Genomic DNA, 25079 nt, shown 5'->3' on the forward strand with positions numbered 1-25079 from the left:
CACACGTCTCTAGATGCACACAGCCAGGGGGCCCGACGGCTCGGGTTACCGACATGACGTCACGTTTATGCAAATGAAGGCTCCCTTTTAGGGGCGGGTGGGTTCCCCTAACCTCTTGAAAACCATTTTTAAAATACTTACGCATTTAATAAAAAAATACAAAAAAATATTTCAGTTTTAAAAAGTCATGTTTAATCGTTTAAATTATTTTAAAAAAACACTGCAGCCACCCTTTAAGACTCTGGGAATTTCTACTGCATTCCACCGTTCAACAGCAAGCATTTGAACTTTTGTTGCCCAAAATCATCAAAATCGCCCGTTTACACACATGTACCACTTAAAAACACATTTTGGGCTCTTTTTTGTTATTCTTGTTAAAAACATGAAATTCAAGGCACAATTTTCAGCTTTCATTGTGAGAACACTCTGTCCTTTTAAACTTTGGTTGTAACATGTCTTCTTTCCTTCTTGGTTGTAACAACCAAAATCAGCTGGGACTTTATTTCATAATCAGAAAGCTTTCAGACTTAAATTCATAAATGATTTTTGTATCCTTACATATCCTGTATGAATTGTAGCTTACCTTTTAGGAAGTCTGAGTTATTCTACCCCCTCCCCCTCTCAATTAGTCATCCCTATCAAATGTACCTGATATAGCCACCTCACAATGCACAATGCTTTAAATTCACTGCTTGTCTACAACAATTGTTGGTGTTTAGAAACATAGACACACTCACTTGTTTAATTCTTATTTCCAGTAATGGTTTAAAATTACACAGCTTTTGAAACCAAACCCTTATCTCCTGCCTACCATTCTGTGTTCTCCAGAAATGTTAGACACTTTTTCCTTATTTACTTCCACTGAAACGGAAGAAATTTGTGCTACATGTCGCCATTATGTGAATAGATTTTGCAATAGTTGTTGAAGGTAGGGTCATAAATTGGAAAACTCTAAAAAAAAATCAGTTCTGATCAGAATTGATTTACAATATACTTAGAGCAAGTATTTAGAGAAGGGATTTCCTTCAAAGTAATATGGTTTGATATTTGTTCTCCTTAAAACATTGAATCTAATAAACAAGTTCTGAGTGTTTTGTTTTGACTTGCTCTCTCCCTGTACCCATAACACAATTCAGCCCCTTGGTTGGAATGTTTGATTTTTAATAGATCAACAACAATATTAATATTGGATATTTCATGACATTCAAACTTAAGACACCCACAAACACCCACCTCAATTGTCATACAAACTTGGCACTGCCGATGGTCGTTGACATATTTTTATGAAAATGATAAAAAACAACTTCAAAAGACTCATCCGTGTGTGAAAATCTCCTTGATATTATTGAATAAAAGTATTCAATTGATGGAATGCACTTATTCGTTCCACATGTAGCCTATGAAAGTAATGAATACTGTACTTGAACCTGAATACAAGTGGAGGTCATTTAAACCGATAGGCTGGGAGTTGCGGTAAGTTTAGGCCACGGAAAAGAAATTGTTAAAATGGCATACAAAATTTCCTTTTAAGTTATTGCAGACTGGGAGGGATGTTTTTTAATTTATTTTAAATTTGTTTATTTTCCTGGCCAGCTTTGAACTACAGTGTAGTCAATACGTTACACAATCAACCACATTGCCTGCACTTACTATATGGATGTTGTAATGCCCCCAAAAAAACTGGCCTGCTCAGACTGCCACAACAGAAAGGAAAGGGCAATCCATTGAGTAATGAGCACCATGCTACTAGCTTGCTTTTTTATATTTTTCGGTTATCACTTTAACAATGCGGGTGACGAAGGAAATTGATGAAATCAAAAGCAAATTTTAATTTTCAAAGCAAGAGTTTCAATGTTAAATCTAAAGAAAAAGTTTTATACTTAAAATACTTAATTTCAAAAAATAAAAAAATAAAAAAGTTAAAACAGTGTTGTTTCTGTTTTGCTATTTGGGCAGGGTTGCTAGTATAAAATAGATGCAACCATGGGTTTGCATGGGCTTCTGGTAATTGGTTGTGGTTAACCAGCCCACACAGTTTAACTTCTTGGCAAAATAAACCCTTATTATTCTTGAAAGAGTTATTCATTTTGTTTATTGAAAGTAAACAATGATTACAATTTGTTTACAGATCTAGAATATTGTACAATGTTATAAAACCAACTACCGTGTTTTGTTGTGTGAAAGTAGTTCTTGTTTTTTATGTCCTTTATGCAAACATAATTTTTGTTTAAACCAGCAAAACAAATTTGTTTACCACAAATCATAGCAAAAACCAACTCAACCATGGAATAGTTAAATTTTACTGTCGGTTTATTCCTTCTGAAGAAAATTGCAATAAAACCAGAAATAATGATGAAAACTCTTTTTAAAAATAATTATGAGTGGCCAAAATAACAATATGAGACAGAGCTTTCTTTTTGATAAACAATCTACAGCAATATGCGTTATATGTGGTTGTTGGACTACAGGATGTAAATTGCTTCCTGAATGATGCCAATGCGTCAACCATTAAGGGACTTGTCAAGTGTGTTAACATGTGGTTTATATAATCAGGACAATTCCATGAACAATTGTGTGACATCAAGTATTGGTCGGGCCAAGATGTATTGATTGATGTCAAGACAAAGTGAAGCTGTTAGCCAAGTCTTGGCCTTTGGTGCACTTGAAAATGGTTCCAGCTTGGTTCCAACTTTTGATGAAAGTGTATCTCAATGCTGTAAAATAAAATGATTTGCCTTAAATTTAATATAAATTCCCTGCATTTTTTATTTTGCATGAAACTTTCAGATTTTCTCTGTTTTCTACATCAGTTGCCCTTTTTTTTTGGTGGGGATAAACTGTTGATAAACATCATGCCTGCTTTTGGAGTTGGCATTTACAAAAAGCAAGAGTGTGTGAAAACTGCCCTTCAGATTTTGGGCAAAATGTGTAGTTTTTACGTATTACAGGCCTTGTGTAAAATGTTGGGCAAATCAAACCCTTTCCTTCCCATACACCTATGTGTGGTTGCCAGACATCAAGGAACATGAATTTTACAACAGGAAAAGTTAACATGGAATTTCCCTGTTGAATGTAAAAAAACATTAAGCATGAAGTACAAGCGCATTCTTTGAACATGACAAAACACCACTTGTCAAGTGCTTGTAGCTGTTATGGTTAAGCTGTGGTTAACCACTGTGCAGAGTGTGCAGTTAAAAGTATCCTCCCTGTGACCCTGGAATGTGTGGTAATGCTGGGTCTATAAATACAGGTCAAATCAGACCTGTCAAGTCCCAGACAGTTACCATAGATTAGTTGGAGGCTGTGGCTGTTGGTATGGCTGCTGCTATGGCTGCTGCTGTGGCTGCTGCTATGGCTGCCGGTATGGCTGCTGCTGTGGCTGCTGCTATGGCTGCTGCTATGGCTGCCGGTATGGCTGCTGCTGTGGCTGTATTTATGGCTGCTGCTATGGCTGCTGCTATGGCTGCTGCTATGGCTGCTGCTATGGCTGCCGGTATGGCTGCTTCTGTGGCTGCTGCTATGGCTGCTGCTATGGCTGCTGCTATGGCTGCTGCTATGGCTGCTGCTATGGCTGCTGATAGGGGCATTTTATACTTCAAGGAATCATGTGGTGGCCAAGTCACAGCCGCAGCCAGTAATTTAGATTTAAAGTGTATTGTAAAGTCTGCATTTAGTAAAGCATATAGGGAAATCACTGAGTAAAATCATAGAGCTAGGACCCATGGTGAAATGGTGTGTGAATTGGTGGAATTTGGGGTGTGTACATATTTCCAGCTGTGACAAATTATTGTCAGGTGTTTGCCATCTTTGACTTGAAAACATAAATTCAGTCAATTATTTTTTACATTGTGTGTGTGTAATTCATCTTTCGCCAAAAAATCACCTTTCAAGAATATGGTAGGATGTGAATAGAAAACAAACAGGCTACAATGTTTTAAGTAGATTTTACATTTCGACCTTGAATCATATTTTGATATTTTTCTTGACAGGCTGACGGTGGTTTTACAGAAACGTCATCATGTGATCAAACATGCCTCTTTAATTCTGTAAGTACATCAGTTATGTATGTAAATAGGGGGTTTTCAGAACAATTCTTTTCTTTGACTTATGTTGACAATTATTAAAGGCAGTGGACACTATTGGTAATTGTCAAAGACTAGCCTTCACAGTTGGTATATCTCAACATGCATAAAATAACAAACCTGTGAAAATTTGAGCTCAATCGGTCATCGAGGTTGCGAGATAATAATGAAAGAAAAAATAACCCTTGTCACACAAAGTTGTGTGCATTTAGATGGTTGATTTCGAGACCTCAAGTTCTAAATGTGAGGTCCCGAAATCAAATTCGTGGAAATATACTTCTTTCTCGAAAACTATGGCACTTCAGAGGGAGCCGTTTCTCACAACGTTTTATATCATCAACCTCTCCCCATTACTCGTCACCAAGAAAGGTTTTATGGCAATAATTATTTTGAGTAATTACCAATAGTGTCCACTGCCTTTAAGAATACCTTTCTGGAGGATTGCCACTAGTATGAATTTTCTAATTGGTCCTCTAGACCAAGGGGAGACCCAGACCCACTACCATAGCTCTTTATTTGTGGTGATGTAGAGAGACAGTAGAAATGTAACACCGAGGAGGTTCAGGGGGCTCGGTTCTTTAGACCAAGGGGAGAACCAGACCTACTACTCTAGCTCTTTATGTATGGTAATGTAGAGAGACAGTAGAAATGTAACACCCAGGAGGTTCAGGAGGCTTAGTCCTCTTGACCAAGGGGAGACCCAGACCCACTACCCTAGCTCTTTATTTATGGTAATGTAGAGAGACAGTAGAAATGTAACACCCAGGAGGTTCAGGGGGCTTAGTCCTCTTGACCAAGGGGAGACCCAGACCCACTACCCTAGCTCTTTATTTATGGTAATGTAGAGAGACAGTAGAAATGTAACACCCAGGAGGTTCAGGGGGCTTAGTCCTCTTGATTAAGGGGAGACCCAGACCCACTACCCTAGCTCTTTATTCATGGTGATGTAGAGAGACAGTAGAAATGTAACACCCAGGAGGTTCATGGGGCTTAGTCCTCTTGACTAAGGGGAGACCCAGACCCACTACCCTAGCTCTTTATTCATGGTGATGTAGAGAGACAGTAGAAATGAAACACCCAGGAGGTTCAGGGGGCTCGGTTCTTTAGACCAAGGGGAGACCCAGACCCACTACCCTAGCTCTTTATTTATGGTAATGTAGAGAGACAGTAGAAATGTAACACCAAGGAGGTTCAGGGGGCTACATCCTCTTGACCAAGGGGAGACCCAGACCCACTACCCTAGCTCGTTATTTATGGTAATGTAGAGAGACAGTAGAAATGTAACACCCAGGAGGTTCATGGGGCTTAGTCCTCTTGATTAAGTGGAGACCCAGACCCACTACCCTAGCTCTTTATTTATGGTAATGTAGAGAGACAGTAGAAATGTAACACCCAGGAGGTTCAGGGGGCTTAGTCCTCTTGGCCAAGGGGAGACCCAGACCCACTACCCTAGCTCTTTATGTATGGTAATGTAGAGAGACAGTAGAAATGTAACACCCAGGAGGTTCAGGGGTCTAAATCCTCTTGACCAAGGGGAGACCCAGACCCACTACCCTAGCTCTTTATTTGTGGTGATGTAGAGAGACAGTAGAAATGTAACACCCAGGAGGTTCAGGGGGCTCGGTTCTTTAGACCAAGGGGAGACCCAGACCTACTACTCTAGCTCTTTATGTATGGTAATGTAGAGAGACAGTAGAAATGTAACACCCAGGAGGTTCAGGGGGCTTAGTCCTCTTGACCAAGGGGAGACCCAGACCTACTACTCTAGCTCTTTATGTATGGTAATGTAGAGAGACAGTAGAAATGTAACACCCAGGAGGTTCAGGGGGCTCGGTTCTTTAGACCAAGGGGAGATCCAGACCTACTACTCTAGCTCTTTATGTATGGTAATGTAGAGAGACAGTAGAAATGTAACACCCAGGAGGTTCAGGGGGCTTAGTCCTCTTGACCAAGGGGAGACCCAGACCTACTACTCTAGCTCTTTATGTATGGTAATGTAGAGAGACAGTAGAAATGTAACACCCAGGAGGTTCAGGGGGCTAAATCCTCTTGACCAAGGGGAGACCCACACCTACTACTCTAGCTCTTTATTTATGGTGATGTAGAGAGACAGTAGAAATGTAACACCCAGGAGGTTCAGGGGGCTTAGTCCTCTTGACCAAGGGGAGACCCAGACCCACTACCCTAGCTCTTTATTTATGGTGATGTAGAGAGACAGTAGAAATGTAACACCCAGGAGGTTCAGGGGGCTCGGTTCTTTAGACCAAGGGGAGACCCAGACCTACTACTCTAGCTCTTTATGTATGGTAATGTAGAGAGACAGTAGAAATGTACCACCCAGGAGGTTCAGGGGGCTTAGTCCTCTTGACCAAGGGGAGACCCAGACCCACTACCATAGCTCTTTATTTGTGGTGATGTAGAGAGACAGTAGAAATGTAACACCCAGGAGGTTCAGGGGGCTTAGTCCTCTTGACCAAGGGGAGACCCAGACCCACTACCCTAGCTCTTTATTCATGGTGATGTAGAGAGACAGTAGAAATGTAACACCCAGGAGGTTCAGGGGGCTTGATCCTCTTGACCAAGGGGAGACCCAGACCCACTACCCTAGCTCTTTATTTATGGTATTGATTTGTAGAGACATCCTTTGAAATGTAACACCCTGGATGTTCAGTCAGTGTCCCTTTTATAAAGAGTGCAACCCTTTTTTCAGGATGTTAAGTCACTGCCTGATTTGATTGTGATTTGATCTTTTGATTTCAGTGTACTGCAGGGTGTGGGCTATGGGACAACACAACAACCCAGTCATGCAACCAAGCATGTGTAAGTCATTATTGATTCATCTACTCTATGTTTTGTTTAACTAAAGAGATACTGAGTGATAAATCCATAGAATAGGAATGTTGGATGATAATGGACAGAGTGGGAGGGGTTAACATTAAGTGACTGGAGTCAAAGTTCAATTTATTAATTATCAATTATCTTCAGATTATTATGAAGGTTTATTTGATGAGATTAGATGGTGATATGAGACAGTGAGGTTCAAGTGTTGATGTTTTCTTGAGTCCGGTAGGACTGATATTGCAATTACCTCCGTGCCCCTGGGTCATGGCCTTGCTGCCCTATCTGATATGGACAGCAGAAAGTTATTTTGTTCACACAGAGAGACCAAGGAAACTGCGTCATCCTTACAACAGTGAAGTATTAAGCCAAGTCCATGTTTGTTTGTTATCAGATTGTGTGTCAATGTGTGTGAATTGCTGCCAATACGCCAACAAGAAAAACAAACATTTTGAATCAAACTCTCAAAAATCATAAAGATAACACCATTAAGAATGCCCCAGATTGCACTTCAATTATCTTATTGCAAAGATAAACACCAAGTAAAAACACTCTGAGGGCTTTGTTTCAATCCTGCGTGCTCCAGCATTGTCTAGATTAAAAACAAATCCTTGGGAAAACTGAACAAATATACAACATGAAGCATTGATGAAATTAAAATCAGAGAACTTACAGTAGGACCATGCAATCCATTTATTCTCCTTAGTCCTTTGTGTGGGTTTGAGATTGATTCTTATTCATTTTGAGGCATTGTATGGTAGAGTTTCAGTACAGTTTTTATGAATGAAAAACACAAATCGGTGACAAACTTTTAAAACCTTCCATTTTTAACTGCCCATTTAGACCTCATCACCTACTCAGGTTTTTCCATATTAAACTATATCTGAAATATTGGATTGCCTAAAGGTCTACAAAGTGGGATGAGACCACTTGAAATAAATCTTGACACAAATATTCAAATGTATCGTTATTGTTTGTTGTCTTGTTTCTTTCTCGTAGGATTCTATGTTTTCGTCCAAACAAGAAAAGGTAAATATGAAAGTTTTGGATCATTTTGGGGGAAGTCAGTTCCTTTGTGCTTATTTTGACTCCCAAATTTACTCACAAAATGGCCGACAAGATGTGCACATATGAGTGTATTGCGCAATTCACAAGGGGTTTATACAGGGACACCATTGTTGAATTGAAGAATTATGACATCAATTTGAACTAACGTAGGAGTTCTTCACCCTTCCACAAATCTTACTAAAAGTATGAAACTATTTATACAAGGGAATTGATTTGATGTCTGGGTACATTATGATTGTGAACACATCATTTGATTTGTATGTTGATTTATTTAAGATGGAGTCATGCTACTCAGGATGCCGTCATGCAGAAGATGAATATGCAGCACTTATTACAGGTAAGAAAAAAAAAACTAAGCACGCTCAGTGGGCGTGCAGTTCAGATAACTGTTTAAGCCACGTTTGTTTTGTATGAACATCAAATAAAATAAATGTCACTGGTACCACTATTCCAATTGGTAAATCTTACCCATGTCTGTACTTAGATGTTTTGTCCCAAGATGTATGTCTATTTTTTTTCTGACTGTGGTAAATAACCTGGATGAACTTTTTCTTTGTGTTTTATATGCAGCCTTAGTTGGTACCCCATCAGCTCCCTTTGTTGTGTCAATGGAAAGCATTACAAACACCAGCTTTGATATCAGCTGGTTACCAGCCAGCCATGAAGCTGTGATGTATAAATTACAGTGGAAGTATGTGGACATAGAGGGCAGTATATGGACATCTTATAACATCCAGGTAAATTGCGGCTTAACCCTCTTACTATCTGACCAGTAATTGCTTCCAAATTAAAACTAATTAAAGTTTCTTTTTCCTGGTGATTTGCCACTTATATACTTTGTCTGTAGCAGGTAGGCCTTAGATAAGAAAGACTTATAGATTGAACTTCAAAAATTTCTGCTTTCTCTACAGGCTGTTTCTACCACACAGATACCAGTGACTGGACTATATCCCTATGTAATATACTCGTTCCGTATACAGTGGGTTATCACAACTAGACATGTGTTGTCATCTCCAGAAAGTGTTGAAGTTACTACTGAACCATATGGACGTAAGTTTTAAGGAGGCAATTACCAAGAGGGAAAATTAGTCACATTTTAAATTTCAGATTGTTGACACTCAAAAAACAATTTCTTTTGTGAGCAGTGTAGTTGGTTGCCCCCAAATTGCCTGTAGGCCCTTATGTTTAATGTTGGCATTGTTAGTATGAAGTACAGTGTTGACTCCTTTAGTCTGTGCCATTGGACTCCTGGTCATGAACAGGTGTTTTTTGGCAAGAAACTTATTGCTTCTCTGCAGATAGATGGTTAACACCCTGTACACCCATTTGCCTGCCGATGCTGCATACTCCTAAGGAGCTGAGATGGTTTCAGTGTTTTATTGCCTTTTTCAAGAAGCTTTATTTTGATATTTCAGCTTCATTATCTGCACCAATCATAACTAGCCTTGTTTCATGAATTTTTAATTTGCTTGGTATATTTCAGCTCCATTATCAGGACCCATCATAACTAGCCTTGTTTCAAGAAGTTCCTCTACCATATCAGTGTCTTGGCTGAAGCCTAACTTCCCCAGTGGTCCAATCATTGAGCATATAGTGACCGTAGAGAATGCTGCTGGTGATAGACTGGTTACCATGGCTACTAGCTCACATACATTTGGTAGACTGGTGCCGGATACTTCCTACACAGTGACTGTTGAAGCTAGAAATGCTGAAGGGACGAGTCCAGGAGCCGCACAGAATGTTACCACCCTACCCGCAGTCAATGGTATGTTAAACAGGTTTGATGTTTACCTATACCTTTGCCCCAATTTAATAAAACGGGTTGTATTTTTTACCTACAAATGTCCTGATTGGGGAGCTATGATATCTCAATGGGGAACGGTGGTTTCAATGAGGGCAGAAGCATACCCCAACTTGGATAGTATACCTTTTACCTGCCTAAGCGGTAAATATTCCCTACAAGTTTCTGCTGAAAAAGAAGAGAAAATACCAGTTGTTGCGGCTGTATTTCTATGTTAACAGGGCCCAATTTGATGGCTCTGTTAGTTGTAAGCAAATAATCTGCGCTTACAGAAGCAGGGATCTTTAGAATCAGTGAGATTTAAGATGGGAATATTTCTCTGGAGGATTGGTACTGGTATCAACTTAAGAATCAGTGAGCTTTCAGAGGGACACATTTTTCTGAAGGAATGGTCCTGGTATGAACTTGAGAATCAGTGAGCTTTCAGATGGAAATATTTCTCTGGAGGATTGGTCCTGGTATGAACTTTAGAATCAGTGAGCTTTCAGATGGAAATATTTCTCTGGAGGATTGATCCTGGTATGAACTTTAGAATCAGTGAGCTTTCAGATGGAAATATTTCTCTGGAGGATTGATCCTGGTATGAACTTTAGAATCAGTGAGCTTTCAGAGGGGAATATTTCTCTGGAGGATTGATCCTGGTATGAACTTTAGAATCAGTGAGCTTTCAGATGGAAATATTTCTCTGGAGGATTGATCCTGGTATGAACTTTAGAATCAGTGAGCTTTCAGAGGGGAATATTTCTCTGGAGGATTGGTCCTGGTATGAACTTTAGAATCAGTGAGCTTTCAGATGGAAATATTTCTCTGGAGGATTGGTCCTGGTATGAACTTTAGAATCAGTGAGCTTTCAGAGGGGAATATTTCTCTGGGGGATTGGTCCTGGTATGAACTTTAGAACCAGTGAGCTTTAGGAGTGGAATATTTCTCCGGAGGATTGGTACTGGTATGAACTTTAGAATCAGTGAGCTTTCAGATGGAAATATTTCTCTGGAGGATTGGTACTGGTATGAACTTTAGAATCAGTGAGCTTTCGGAGGGGAATATTTCTCTGGAGGATTGGTACTGGTTTGAACTTTAGAATCAGTGAGAGATAAGATGTAAACATTTCTCTGCAGGAATGGTGTACTTTGTGTATAATCTGGTTTTGTTTTCTGTGAATAGATACTGGTATTCAGCCATTCTTAGTGGCTGGAGTCACAGCCTACAGTTTCCAGCTGGATACTAAAGCATCGTACATCTCCTTTACACCTCTTGACAAACTTGAAAATGCAGCCATCTTCCCAAGTGACTTACACATCGTGGATGTTGAAGAACAAACCATTGCAGGTTAGGACCAATATTAAGTTTGTAAACCTTTTTCTTGCAGAAAATATTGACAAAACACTCCTTACCCAATGCTAAGAGCAATAAATAAACACATCAGAGAGTTCATACACTCTGATAATTTGAAGACTAGTCAAATGGTGGTTTATACATCATCATCACTATAAATGCATTATTAATTTTGTTGTCATATAAAGACTGGTTCAATGAAATAGCCAGTAAATAGACCGATCCACTAAGCTCCGCCCCATTGCGTATTGACCAATCACAACGCAACGAAGGTCCAACAAATAAGGTCCGACATGCGTGTGCATATCTTGCTCAAACGTGCGTGGTGGGCGGAGTCTACTGGATCAGTGTATTGCCCCAAACAAGCACATTGCTTTGTAAACAAATCTGTGTAGTGTGCACTGCACATGTTGTGTGGGACCATCAAATGACAGATGGGTCTCATGTGCAGCACATACCATGTGTGCATGAACACACACACCATCTATTTTAAAACCAACAAAAATGAAAAGTGTTTTAATTTCTGGCACCATTCATTTTCATTACACTATGGTTCTTAAAAGTATTCATAAATAGTGAAGTATGTGTATGAGATCAGATCCCTTGCAAAAGTTGACTGTGTATGTGGGAGTGGTGGTTGGGACAATGTCAGCTTCGTGTTGTGTTCAAGCGATCTAGGTCACTAACTAAGCTCTTGGATGGTACCCATGCCTACACCTTTATAGACTGTGAAGGGGAAACCTGTTTCATCACCAGGAGTAGGTGGCAACATCCCCCTGGTGACAGTTGGTTTGGGTTAACAGCCCAAATTAGTTAAGTGTAGCCCTAATAATAATAATAATAAGACTTGTAATGCGCACGTATCCACCTTGCTGGGTGTCCATGGCCTTGTGATGTTAGGCTGTCTCTCATTAAAAACTTACCAAAATTAAATAACACACTAATTAAACTGACATTCCAAAAACTTGTTAGCGCGTACTACTGTATGGAGGGAGGAGTCTCTGTACAGCTTTAGATATTTCAGAACGTTGGATGATTTAATGAGTACTACTGTATGGATGGAGGAGTCTCTGTATAGCTTTAGATATTTCAGAATGTTGGATGATTTAATGAGTACTACTGTATGGAGGGAGGAGTCTCTGTACAGCTTTAGATATTTCAGAACATTGGATGATTTAATGAGTACTACTGTATGGATGGAGGAGTCTCTGTACAGCTTTAGATATTTCAGAACGTTGGATGATTTAATGAGTACTACTGTATGGAGGGAGGAGTCTCTGTACAGCTTTAGATATTTCAGAACGTTGGATGATTTAATGAGTACTACTGTATGGATGGAGGAGTCTCTGTATAGCTTTAGATATTTCAGAATGTTGGATGATTTAATGAGTACTACTGTATGGAGGGAGGAGTCTCTGTACAGCTTTAGATATTTCAGAATGTTGGATGATTTAATGAGTACTACTGTATGGATGGAGGAGTCTCTGTACAGCTTTAGATATTTCAGAACGTTGGATGATTTAATGAGTACTACTGTATGGAGGGAGGAGTCTCTGTACAGCTTTAGATATTTCAGAATGTTGGATGATTTAATGAGTACTACTGTATGGAGGGAGGAGTCTCTGTACAGCTTTAGATATTTCAGAACGTTGGATGATTTAATGAGTACTACTGTATGGAGGGAGGAGTCTCTGTACAGCTTTAGATATTTCAGAACGTTGGATGATTTAATGAGTACTACTGTATGGAGGGAGGAGTCTCTGTATAGCTTTAGATATTTCAGAACGTTGGATGATTTAATGAGTACTACTGTATGGATGGAGGAGTCTCTGTATAGCTTTAGATATTTCAGAACGTTGGATGATTTAATGAGTACTACTGTATGGATGGAGGAGTCTCTGTATAGCTTTAGATATTTCAGAATGTTGGATGATTTAATGAGTACTACTGTATGGAGGGAGGAGTCTCTGTATAGCTTTAGATATTTCAGAACGTTGGATGATTTAATGAGTACTACTGTATGGAGGGAGGAGTCTCTGTATAGCTTTAGATATTTTTGAATGTTGGATAATTTAATGAGTACTACTGTATGGATGGAGGAGTCTCTGTATAGCTTTAGATATTTCAGAATGTTGGATGATTTAATGAGTACTACTGTATGGATGGAGGAGTTTCTGTACAGCTTTAGATATTTCAGAACGTTGGATGATTTAATGAGTACTACTGTATGGATGGAGGAGTCTCTGTACAGCTTTAGATATTTCAGAACGTTGGATGATTTAATGAGTACTACTGTATGGAGGGAGGAGTCTCTGTATAGCTTTAGATATTTCAGAACGTTGGATGATTTAATGAGTACTACTGTATGGATGGAGGAGTCTCTGTATAGCTTTAGATATTTCAGAACGTTGGATGATTTAATGAGTACTACTGTATGGATGGAGGAGTCTCTGTATAGCTTTAGATATTTCAGAACATTGGATGATTTAATGAGTACTACTGTATGGATGGAGGAGTCTCTGTACAGCTTTAGATATTTCAGAACGTTGGATGATTTAATGAGTACTACTGTATGGAGGGAGGAGTCTCTGTACAGCTTTAGATATTTCAGAACGTTGGATGATTTAATGAGTACTACTGTATGGAGGGAGGAGTCTCTGTATAGCTTTAGATATTTCAGAACGTTGGATGATTTAATGAGTACTACTGTATGGATGGAGGAGTCTCTGTACAGCTTTAGATATTTCAGAACGTTGGATGATTTAATGAGTACTACTGTATGGATGGAGGAGTCTCTGTACAGGTTTAGATATTTCAGAACGTTGGATGATTTAATGAGTACTACTGTATGGAGGGAGGAGTCTCTGTACAGCTTTAGATATTTCAGAACGTTGGATGATTTCCTCAACAGTGTGATAATTGATCCTAAGAAATGATCTCGATCATATGTTGATGCACTTATCTAAATTACAATGGACTTGTTGCAGATGTTGCCGTCCATTATTGGAAAAGTCTCCTCTTCCTGTCGGACACTTCAGGAACGATTCATCGGCGTACTGTAGATGTTAATAACCTAGAATCATGGAATACTTCTTCTGATGTCATCTTTAACAGCTCAAAGGTTGTGACCTTACTGACTGTTGATTGGCTGTTTGATCATCTTTATTTTGTACAGGAAAACCAGGTAAGAGTTGTGCTATAAATAGACCTTTTAATTAATGAAAGTTAAACTAAATTGTGTTTTCATAATCATTAAAGCAATGTAAGTGTGAATTCATGGTTACCAAAAGCGTTTGCATTATAGACGATTGATAATATTGGTTTATTCAATATAAAACATTGGTTTATTACATCTATAAAATGTGTTTATTACATCTATACTATACTATACTATACTACAAAGGCATTTATAAAGCGCTCTTACAAAAAATGTATCACAGTGCTTTACACAGAAAGAAAGAAAAAACAATAATATTGGCTTATTCAATCTATAATATTGGTTAATTCAATCTATAATATTGGTTTATTTAATCTGTAATATTGGTTTATTCAATCTATATTATTATTGGATGTTTTCTTTATAGATATTAAGATGTGATCTTTCTTGTAGTCAGACACCAGAGGTTGTCATTGATGCTTTAGACTCGTCACCATCTGAGCTTCATATTGATCCTTATAATGGGTGAGTGTTCACCAAGATGAATTTCTTAGATCTCAGGAATGATGCCAGACTCTGCAAGTTTCCTTAATTATTTGAGCAGTGAGTCGTATTAAAATTTACCTTGTTAATTCCTTCACAAATAAATTCATTTAAAAGACTCCCTAATGATTTTTGGATATTCAAGATGTCATTTGACTGTCTTAAATTTGTATGAAGTTTATGATGATATTATTTTGGTTGGCCCTTATATACTAATATGTTATAAGCATTGTAGACTTGGTGCTTTCCAAGTTGTGCAGAAACAAATGACAGGCGAACTGAGGGTAAGCTGAGTGGTCTAGAGGTTTAGATATCTTCTCTAGAGTTGAGTTTGTGAGTTTGAAACCCACCTGAGTAGTATGCCTGTGGATTTAACAAAAAACAACAGTGCGTGACTTGAATTGTGCTTATCATGCATTAACCAAAATAATATGCATGTTTAACATCTATTAAATTGTTGCAGTAACCGCTGCTCGAATATAGGATTCAAACTGCCTCTAGCTTTCAGGCAATCCAGGTTGTCTAGTTGCTCTACATGTAGATGGGTAAAGGATGTGGGTTTGAATCCCTTTTGAGTATAAATTAATAACGCAGGAAAGTACTGAATAAACAGAGCTTAGCATGGCATGTCATTTAAGTTTGAGTCCCACCTGAGTAATGTGCCTGTGAAATTTTGTTCACAGGCCTCTGAAAAGTGTTCAGTTCTTTAAAGTCACCTGGAAGTGGTATTTTGTCAAAATAAAGCTTTTGTCACTAAAATATGTGTTTTGATGAGTGGAATATGAATAAACAATTATCTAAGGTTTAAAGAAATTAGTTTCCATGTTATTTACAAATTTGAAAAAAAGCCTGACCCGAGAGGGCGCTGTTCGTGACGTCAATCGAGGCGCGATGAATCGCATGCAGTGCCAAAACAACATATTGACGCTTGGCGCAAGCTAAAAACATGCCCTCAAAGTTGAAACAATACCTGATTTTTTTTCACGTTAGGCAAATGCTCCGTTAGGTTCGTTACGTCTTTCAGGTACCTTCTTCGACTTCCCCACTAGCTGGACTAATTATTGGGGTGGCGTCATGTTTTAGAAAAGAACTTTTCTGTTCAGGTCAAAATGTGTAGTGTATTCCGGATTCTCGAAGCACGACGGCTCGAATGAAGTGTTTGCTGCACAGCGCTGGAAAAGACGTCGGACCGCACAACTTGGCAAACTGACACCATCTTTAGTTTTTTGCTGCATCCAGCAGCAATACACCTGGTCGACATTGCCGGAAAAATGCAAGAAAAAAACTTTTTCAAAACGTACAAACTAACGACTAGGACTTGAATGTACTTGCCCGTACGTGTGTTCGATGTTCGATCGAGGCAAAGTCTTCCTCGATTGACCTCACAAAAGGGGTAGGCGGAGTCACCCCCCACACAACTTTATTTAATTTTTTAACTTATAAATCTTTAAAAACAATTACTCCAAAAATTATTTTATTGTTCAGGAATATATACTCTAATGTTTGAAGAAAAATAAAAAATATTTCCAGGTGCCTTTAAACACATTGGTGTATCAGTAAAACCAAATCATATTCTTGATCACATGCAATAATTACATGTTTCTTCAATACTAATGATGATTTGTTTCTGTGGTTAGGTTTCTTTACTGGTCTGAGCTTGGTTTCATGAGAGGTATCTTCCGTCTTGACTTGTCTCATCTTATCCCAACTTCATCAACCAATCAACAAGAGCTTATCATTGAAGCTGATGATATAGAATCATTCTTCATTGACCCATCGGGATTTCAAGTGATATTCCCTCACGCTACCAATGATACAATCGTGGCATCATTCCTGGATGGATCAGAACAAACCGTACTACGTGTCGACGATGGACACATCTTAGAATACTTCACTAATGTTTCCAATCTAATCTACTATAATGAGTTATTTGTGTGGACACGCTATGATGATGTGGAGAAATCCTGTGATTTTGTAACTGATCCCTATGGTTACCATGCTGCTTATCTCTATTATGAAACAACACTTGGTGGGATTACAGAGAGTGATAATTTCTTTTGTTCTGAAGCTTATCATGGATTAGACATCTATCATCCACATTATCAACCAATACCAACTCCATTTAGTCCTCCAACTGGTCTACACGTTTTGTTTCTAGACACGACAGCGGAGGTTTCTTGGATTAAACCAGTTCAATTTGAAACTGCAGGTAGGATAATAGTTTAGATTTCTTTTAATTTCCAACAGATAATGACTTTGTTTGTTTGTACATGCAAGAGAGTTCAGTCAAAGTGGTTGGGAATGAATTTAATAGTTTATACATTTTGTAAACGATAGATTGTGGTTTCTTAAAAAGTGACGCACAGTATGTTATTATTATAACAGGTCAGGGAGCTTCAAAGTGATGCACAGTATGTTATTATTATTGCAGGTCAGGGAGCTTGAAAGTGATGCACAGTATGTTATTATTATTGCAGGTCAGGGAGCTTGAAAGTGATGCACAGTATGTTATTATTATTGCAGGTCAGGGAGCATGGCAAGAATGGTCTTATGAAATCGAGTTCCTAGATACAGCTTTTATGGACTCAGTGCTAGTGGAATCTATACAAGGTGTGACGTCTACCTTAGTAAACCTGACTGCTGAGACCCAGTATATCATCAGAGTTAGAGCCTACTCAACGGCTGGCAGAGGACCATGGTCAAACAGATTTGTTGGAAGGACTTTAAAATCCGGTTAGTGAAGCTAACCAATGTGGCCAATGTTCCACCAAAACACAGAGACACTTCTTTGTTAATGATTAGGCTTAAATGGAAACTACCCATTGTATCTTTTTGAATGGTTTGTTTTAAAAAATCCATTAAAGTCCAATACCCAATCTTGTAAAAAAAATCACTTGGAATTGAACAGTCTGTTAAAAATTTAATATTCAACAAACAAATCCCTCAAGAATGAATGTTTTAAAACATTTTGAGTTGAGTAGTTTGCTGCTGCTATGGATATTGAGTGTGCAGCTTCAGGTACAAAATTAATCTAATTAATTCTTGTTGATTAATAATAGCAACCCTAAAGTCCTTATTGAAAATTATTGCTCATTGTTTTATTCATCGTTTTATTAATTTTTTAGTTGATGTGGATCCTTTTAGTTGATGTGGATCCTTTTGTCATCTCTTGTTTTATTCATTGTTTTACTCATTGTTTAGTTGATGTGGATCCTTTCGTCATCTCTTTTTTTATTCATTGTTTTATTCATTTTTTAGTTGATGTTGATCCTTTCGTCATCTTTGCCTCAACGAATGGAGTTAAGAGAATTAATTTAGATGGGACAGGATTACACAACGTCATCAATCGAACCAATATTAGAGGTAATCTTAAAATGTTATCCTGAGAGAGGCTATGTGTGGAAAGATTGCAGACAAAAGGAAGTGCATAGACATTGGAGTAGAAATCAGTTTGACAAGCCTTTTATATTTTGTTGTGGCATTTTCAAATCAGCAGTTTCAAACATAATCTGGTGTTTTGTTACCAGCCTACATGTATCTGGTTGCATAAGAGTTTAGACAAGTATGTAGCACTCTGTACTTGTTCATTAGTTTTGCATCTGGAATATAACAAAAAGTAGTTTTAATGTACGTGTCGATTCTGAAATCTAAATGTTTTTGGGTGAAAAATTATCCACACCATATAACATCGAAGGGAATCCTTTTTCAAAATAACGCATACTATCGACAGCTGCAGTGCTTCTCATCAAGTAAGTTTTTATGATAATTAATTTTCTGGAGTATTTGTTAATCTACCTTTCAGTACTATGTTTAAAATGTTGGTCATGATTTGAACTGTTTTAGATTTGGCATGGGATATGCGGACATTGTACTGGTGTGATGAGACGGGGTCTGTGTTCCAGACAGACATTATGGATGCTACAAGAGCAGTGATTGAGCTACCATTTACATCCTATACACAGGCGTTAGCAGTAGATTGGTTCACTGGCAAGCTGTACCGAGGTACTAGTATCCAACAGGTAATAAACAAAACAACTTGCTAAGCACAGACAAATCTTGCTTAGCAGAATAAGGTTATCAGCCAAAACTCCTTAACATTCACTTTAAAATGACTTATTGCTTATCCTTTTAAAACGGCTTGAGGAAATAAGGCCCTGTGTTCAATTTCATTTAAAGCTGCCTAAGCACAAAATGTAGCTAAACACAACAAAATTACGCTTACAAGAATAAGGTTACCAGCCAAAGTACCTTGCCACATGGACCATCCGCAAGTGGTATTCATCTGCTTGGCAAAAATTGTTCAGCTATATTTTCTGCTTTTAAAACTTTGAAGTTGGGGCCCTGATTAGTTAGCCTTGATAGCCCCCCTAAGGAGCCGGCCCTGGTGGATGGATGCGATGCAGATTTCATCTGAAATAACTAGAATATCTGACTCAAAGTAAACCCTGCAGTGAACTGTAAACCCTGCAGTGAACTGTAAACCCTGCAGTGAACTGTAAACCCTGCAGTGAACTGTAAACCCTGCAGTGAACTGTAAACCCTGCAGTGAACTGTAAACCCTGCAGTGAACTGTAAACCCTGCAGTGAACTGTTAAGGCCCTTATTAGCTTGCCTTGATAGCCCCCTAAGGAGCCGACACTGGTGAATGGATTCCCTGCAGATTGCATCTGAAATAACCAGAATATCTGACTCAAAGTAAACCCTGCAGTGAACTGTTTGGTTTTCTATATTTTAGGATTTGGCAATCGACTCACTTAATGCTTACATGTACTGGACTACAACCAAGACTGTTGAATGCTCACGATTTACAAACAAAGAACACTTTGATTATGAACGACTTAGTGGTATATCAGATGACCTCATCGCTGGGTTGACTCTTGACCTCCGGGGTGGTTTTGTATACTGGATGTCACTGGTGACTGAGGACAGTGCACAGATGCTGAAGCTTTTCAGGGCGCAGTTGGCAGGTACCGGGTAAGTCAAGACATTTTAAAAACCATCAAATAGTTAATGGTCAGATGTTGTTGACCCTAGCAGAGTCTGTCTTACCATTTTTAAAGGCTAAATGGGAACACAACAGACCATACTGGTGTAACATAAGCAGTCAAGTGGAAATAAATGAAAAGGGAGAGAGGGAGAAAGTTAACAGAAAAAGCAAAGGATGAAGACGGAGACAAGGGGACGGGATGGAGGGAAGGGGCACAAGAGGTTGGAAATAAACGAGACAAAACAAAAGAAGGGAAGAAATGAAGAGAGAGAGAGAGAGCGAGAAAGCAAACAGAACAATCAAAGGATGAACAATGAAGACAGAGACAGGAAGGGATGGAGGGAAGGGGCACAAGAGGTTGGAATAAACAAGACAACACCAAAGAAGGCTAGAAATGAAGAGAGAGACAGAGAGAGGGAGAAAGTAAACAGAAAAAGCAAAGGATGAACAATGAAGACGGAGCGAGGGGACGGGATGGAGAGAAGGGGCACAAGAGGTTGGAAATAAACAAGACAAAACAAAAGAAGGGAAGAAATGAAGAGAGAGAGAGAGCGAGAAAGCAAACAGAACAAGCAAAGGATGAACAATGAAGACGGAGACGGGACGGGATGGAGGGAAGGGGCACAAGAGGTTGGAAATTAACAAGACAAAACCAAAGAAGGCTTGAAATGAAGAGAGAGAGAGGGAGAAAGTAAACAGAAAAAGCATAGGATGAAGACGGAGACAAGGGGACGGGATGGAGGGAAGGGGCACAAGAGGTTGGAAATAAACAAGACAAAACAAAAGAAGGGAAGAAATGAAGAGAGAGAGAGAGAGCGAGAAAGCAAACAGAACAAGCAAAGGATGAACAATGAAGACGGAGACAGGGGACGGGATGGAGGGAAGGGGCACAAGAGGTTGGAAATAAACGAGACAAAACAAAAGAAGAGAAGAAATGAAGAGAGAGAGAGGGAGAAAGTAAACAGAAAAAGCAAAGGATGAACAATGAAGACGGAGACAAGGGGACGGGATGGAGGGAAGGGGCACAAGAGGTTGGAAATAAACAAGACAACACCAAAGAAGGCAAGAGGGAGAAAAGGGAAGGCAACAGGTCCTTTTGCAATAGCTATTTTTAGGATAATAAATAGTCTTAAGAGTCAGTTCAGGTCAATAATTGACATAGTTGCTCACGGTCAAAAAATGAATTTTTTTTATACTTTGTGGGTGGAAGGGCCTTGGGGTGCAAGTAAACAAAATTGCATTTTCAACTCTATATATAGCCTGTTGCCATGGTTACGGCTCATTTTGTTTTTTGGATATTTTAGGCCGATTTTGGGGTCTGAAAAACTGGTTTTTAGCTCATATTTACAACTCCACCCCGCCAAAATGCAAAATTATTTCAAAAAACCTTTTATATCACTACAAAGTATCGTCCTTGGCCTTCCTTGAGAAAAAAAATTATTGCTTTAAATATTACCCTTGTGCTATTTTTGCATCATGCATTACAGTATGTTTTTAGAACTTGCAAAATCGACATTTTTACCCTATTTTTGGACCCCAAAATGTCAACTTGCCAGGGGTCTCAGAAAATTTTCCTTTCGGCTGTGATTAGGGCCAACATTGGTCTTTCCATATCTGGTGTCAAAAACTTGGGCAATTGTATCCTGTTGTGACAGTACTGCCTCAAAACTAGACTTTTTTCCAAAAAACGTGAAAAATGCCTTTTTAAGGGTCTTTTCACATAATATCGACATACGTGTCCATGGTAAAAAAAAAGGAATATTTTTCTTATACTTTGTGGATGGTAGGGACTTGGGGTCCAAATAAACAGCATTTACATTTCAAATCATAATATAACACGTTGCCATGGTAACAGTTCATTTGTGTTTAGGCCACTTTAGGCCGATTTTGGGGTCTGAAAAACTTTTTTTTTTAGTTAATATATACAACTCCACCCCACCAAAAAACAAAAATATTTCATAAAACCTTTAACATCACTACAAAGTATCATCCTTGGCTTTACTTGAGACAAAAAAATATTGCTATAAATTTTACCCTTGTGCTATTTTTAGAACGTGCATTAGAATATGTTTTTTTGAACTTGCAAAATCAACATTTTTACCATATTTTTTGCCCTCAAAATTTCATTTTTTCAGGGGTCTCAGAATATTTTCCTGAGATTTGATTTGTTTGACAATTGTGTGTATAGACTGCAAGTCTCTCGCATATTCAAACATTGGGACTCAATTAAGAGGAATAGTTTGCTTCACTCATTGAAGCAAAGTCTGTTTTTTAGACTGGATTTTGTATAAAATCTTTTGCATTTTGATCGGCCATTTATGTTCAGTTTTAAGAATGTTGCATGTGTTTTCTTGTTTGTGTAATTCCCTTATTTCTTTTGAATGATGTGTTGCATGTTTTTTTTTTGTGATGTCTTTTATTTTGATTTTGTTCTGTTTGGTGTGTTGGATAAATAGCATGGAGAATCCAGCATCAACCAAAGAAGAAATAAGTGTGATCCCTTCCAACACCGAGTGAGTATTTTGATTTTAAGAAACAGTTCAAGATTAGCAATAGAATAATTTAGTTTAATTGAATGATATGATATGATGTTGAATGATTTGGTTTTACCCATGTGTGTTAAGCTCTGAATGTTCATTAGTTTTCTGCGTTCTGCGATAAAAATCCACATGCCATTCTAGAGCAGATGCCTTTACCAACTTGACCACCAAGATTTCCTAGTAGCTAGCAGCAGTTCAAATCCATTAGCAGCGAGTACCACAACAAATAAATAACTGTTAAGTTGGCATCGGGATTAAAAGTATGATTTTGATTTACACATACACCAATGTGTGTATGTATAATTGGTTCTTTCCCGAGTCCTGTGAACAAATCTGACAAAACTGCAGCTTTTTACTCTCTGTGAATCAGAGACAATTTGGAATCAGACATTAATTTTGATTTGTATTTTAGAAGTGGGTATTTGTTGTAGTAAAAAATCAATTTTTATTGTACATGTTAATGTGAATTTGTGTTAACTGAATGATGTTGTTGATTACTAGGAGAGTTGCTTTGAGTTTCTACAGTGAGAAGTTAATATGGATTAATGAACAAGATGATATCCTTATTGGTAATGTGGAGAACACTTCATTAGCTTCACTCTATACCAACTATGATGCCACAACACTGACTGTAATACAACCTACATTACATTCACTACCAGGTAACTTCTTCTTATACTATCTATGATTCTTTCTGCTTTCATATCATTCAATATGATCCACTGTTTTGAGTAAGGGAGTCTCATGTTGAATTTCTACATACATGTGTACCTATTTGCATTTAATGAATGGTTGACCAGCTCTTGCTGTTGGCTTTTACCAAATTGAATGACCTTTGCAACCTAATTGAATGACCTTTGCAACCAAATTGAATGACCTTTGCAACCTAATGAATTTTAATGCTTTTTTTTACCAGTTAGTACTTAACTGTTGAATTTGAGCTATTCATTTTGACTTTTGAACGCTTAAGCAATAGATCATTCATCCTCAATCAACATTGAATGAGCTTGGTGTTTAGAGACCATAGCAGCCACCAGCAGCTTGTACCCTAATGCACATAGTAGCCGGAAACAACTGCAAGATTTGGCCTGGCCAAAAAGCCAATTCGGAATTGCAGCTGCGCATGTTCATTACTGCTGACAATGCAATTTGTCTATCTCCCGTGACATTTAGACAATACCTGGTATTGTCTAAAGGTCACGGGAGATAACGCAATTTGTCTATCTCCCGTGACCTACCTGGTATTGTCTAAAGGTCACAGGAGATAGACAAATTGGGTTGTCAGCAGTAACTGTCTAAAGGTCACAGGAGATAGACAAATTGGGTTGTCAGCAGTAACTGTCTAAAGGTCACGGGAGATAGACAAATTGCGTTGTCAGCAGTAACGGACATGCGCAGCTGCAATTCCGAATAGGCTTATTCACATACATGTAAAGAGGTCAAAGTAAAGGTTATGTGCCGAATTAACATTTTTTAAAACAAAGTCTAAAACAAAATCATTTTTTTCCTTTTCTTAATAATTGTCCTGACACTGTTTCCTGAAAATAATGGCCTCCAAAATTGATTATGACCATCCCAAGGTATGGATATCCAGAAATGAAAGGTCTCCAAAGGGTTAATTGGTTGCATTTGTGTTGAAGTTGCTGGGAAAACCTTTTAACAATCAGTTTTCTTTGTGTATTTTTCAGACGGTTTTACATCAGTACCTACTGTAGTCCCATTCACAATACCAGAAGACTCCATTCAAATTACAGGAATGTCGTATAACTTCAATATTACATGGAACGCTAGCAGTGAAGTCACATATGGAACAGTATTTTATGATATTAGTGTGATAGCTGTTGGTGTTACATCGAGCGCTACAGTACAGGTAAGGAGGAGTAACTAGCTGGGGGTTTGGGTGGAGAGGAGTGGACGGGGCCAGGGTTATTGGTTTGAATGCAAAGTTGTCAAACTGGGATGGTGGCGGTGGTGATGGGCTGGTGGCCACAGTAGTCTGGTGGATGTAGTGGGGTGGTGGGGCCGTTTTAGGGTCAGGGTTATTGGTTTGAATGCAAAGTAATCAAACTGGGATGGTGGCGGTGGTGATGGGCTGGTGGCCACAGTAGTCTGGTGGATGTAGTGGGGTGGTGGGGCCGGGTTAGGGTCAGGGTTATTGGTTTGAATGCAAAGTAATCAAACTGGGATGGTGGCGGTGGTGATGGGCTGGTGGCCACAGTAGTCTGGTGGATGTAGTGGGGTGGTGGGGCCGGGTTAGGGTCAGGGTTATTGGTTTGAATGCAAAGTAATCAAACTGGGATGGTGGCGGTGGTGATGGGCTGGTGGCCACAGTGGTCTGGTGGATGCAGTGGGGTGGTGGGGCCGGGTTAGGGTCAGGGTTATTGGTTTGAATGCAAAGTAATCAAACTGGGATGGTGGCGGTAGTGATGGGCTGGTGGCTACAGTAGTCTGGTGGATGTAGTGGGGTGGTGGGGCCGGGTTAGGGTCAGGGTTATTGGTTTGAATGCAAAGTAATCAAACTGGGATGGTGGCGGTGGTGATGGGCTGGTGGCCACAGTAGGCTGGTGGATGTAGTGGGGTGGTGGGGCCGGGTTAGGGTCAGGGTTATTGGTTTGAATGCAAAGTAATCAAACTGGGATGGTGGCGGTGGTGATGGGCTGGTGGCCACAGTAGTCTGGTGGATGCAGTGGGGTGGTGGGGCCGGGTTAGGGTCAGGGTTATTGGTTTG

General features: G+C 39.0%; 1 protein-coding gene across 1 annotated transcript in view; it reads left to right on the forward strand.

The window, feature by feature from the left end:
• Window positions 1-25079, forward strand: part of LOC117296529 (proto-oncogene tyrosine-protein kinase ROS-like) — a 56094-nt gene that overhangs the window by 5891 nt on the left and 25124 nt on the right. Inside the window, exons 2-19 of the mRNA XM_033779501.1 lie at window positions 3990-4046; window positions 6843-6902; window positions 7920-7949; window positions 8265-8325; window positions 8559-8725; window positions 8900-9038; window positions 9472-9753; window positions 10954-11118; window positions 14112-14308; window positions 14709-14806; window positions 16462-17033; window positions 17348-17557; window positions 18083-18187; window positions 18668-18843; window positions 19560-19798; window positions 22268-22324; window positions 22853-23013; window positions 24040-24221. Of these exons, the coding sequence (XP_033635392.1) occupies window positions 3990-4046; window positions 6843-6902; window positions 7920-7949; window positions 8265-8325; window positions 8559-8725; window positions 8900-9038; window positions 9472-9753; window positions 10954-11118; window positions 14112-14308; window positions 14709-14806; window positions 16462-17033; window positions 17348-17557; window positions 18083-18187; window positions 18668-18843; window positions 19560-19798; window positions 22268-22324; window positions 22853-23013; window positions 24040-24221 (2958 nt within the window). The remainder of the gene's footprint in view (window positions 1-3989; window positions 4047-6842; window positions 6903-7919; window positions 7950-8264; window positions 8326-8558; window positions 8726-8899; window positions 9039-9471; window positions 9754-10953; window positions 11119-14111; window positions 14309-14708; window positions 14807-16461; window positions 17034-17347; window positions 17558-18082; window positions 18188-18667; window positions 18844-19559; window positions 19799-22267; window positions 22325-22852; window positions 23014-24039; window positions 24222-25079) is intronic.

This window comes from Asterias rubens, chromosome 11 (assembly GCF_902459465.1).
Source record: "Asterias rubens chromosome 11, eAstRub1.3, whole genome shotgun sequence".
Classification (NCBI taxonomy): Eukaryota; Metazoa; Echinodermata; class Asteroidea; order Forcipulatida; family Asteriidae; genus Asterias; species Asterias rubens.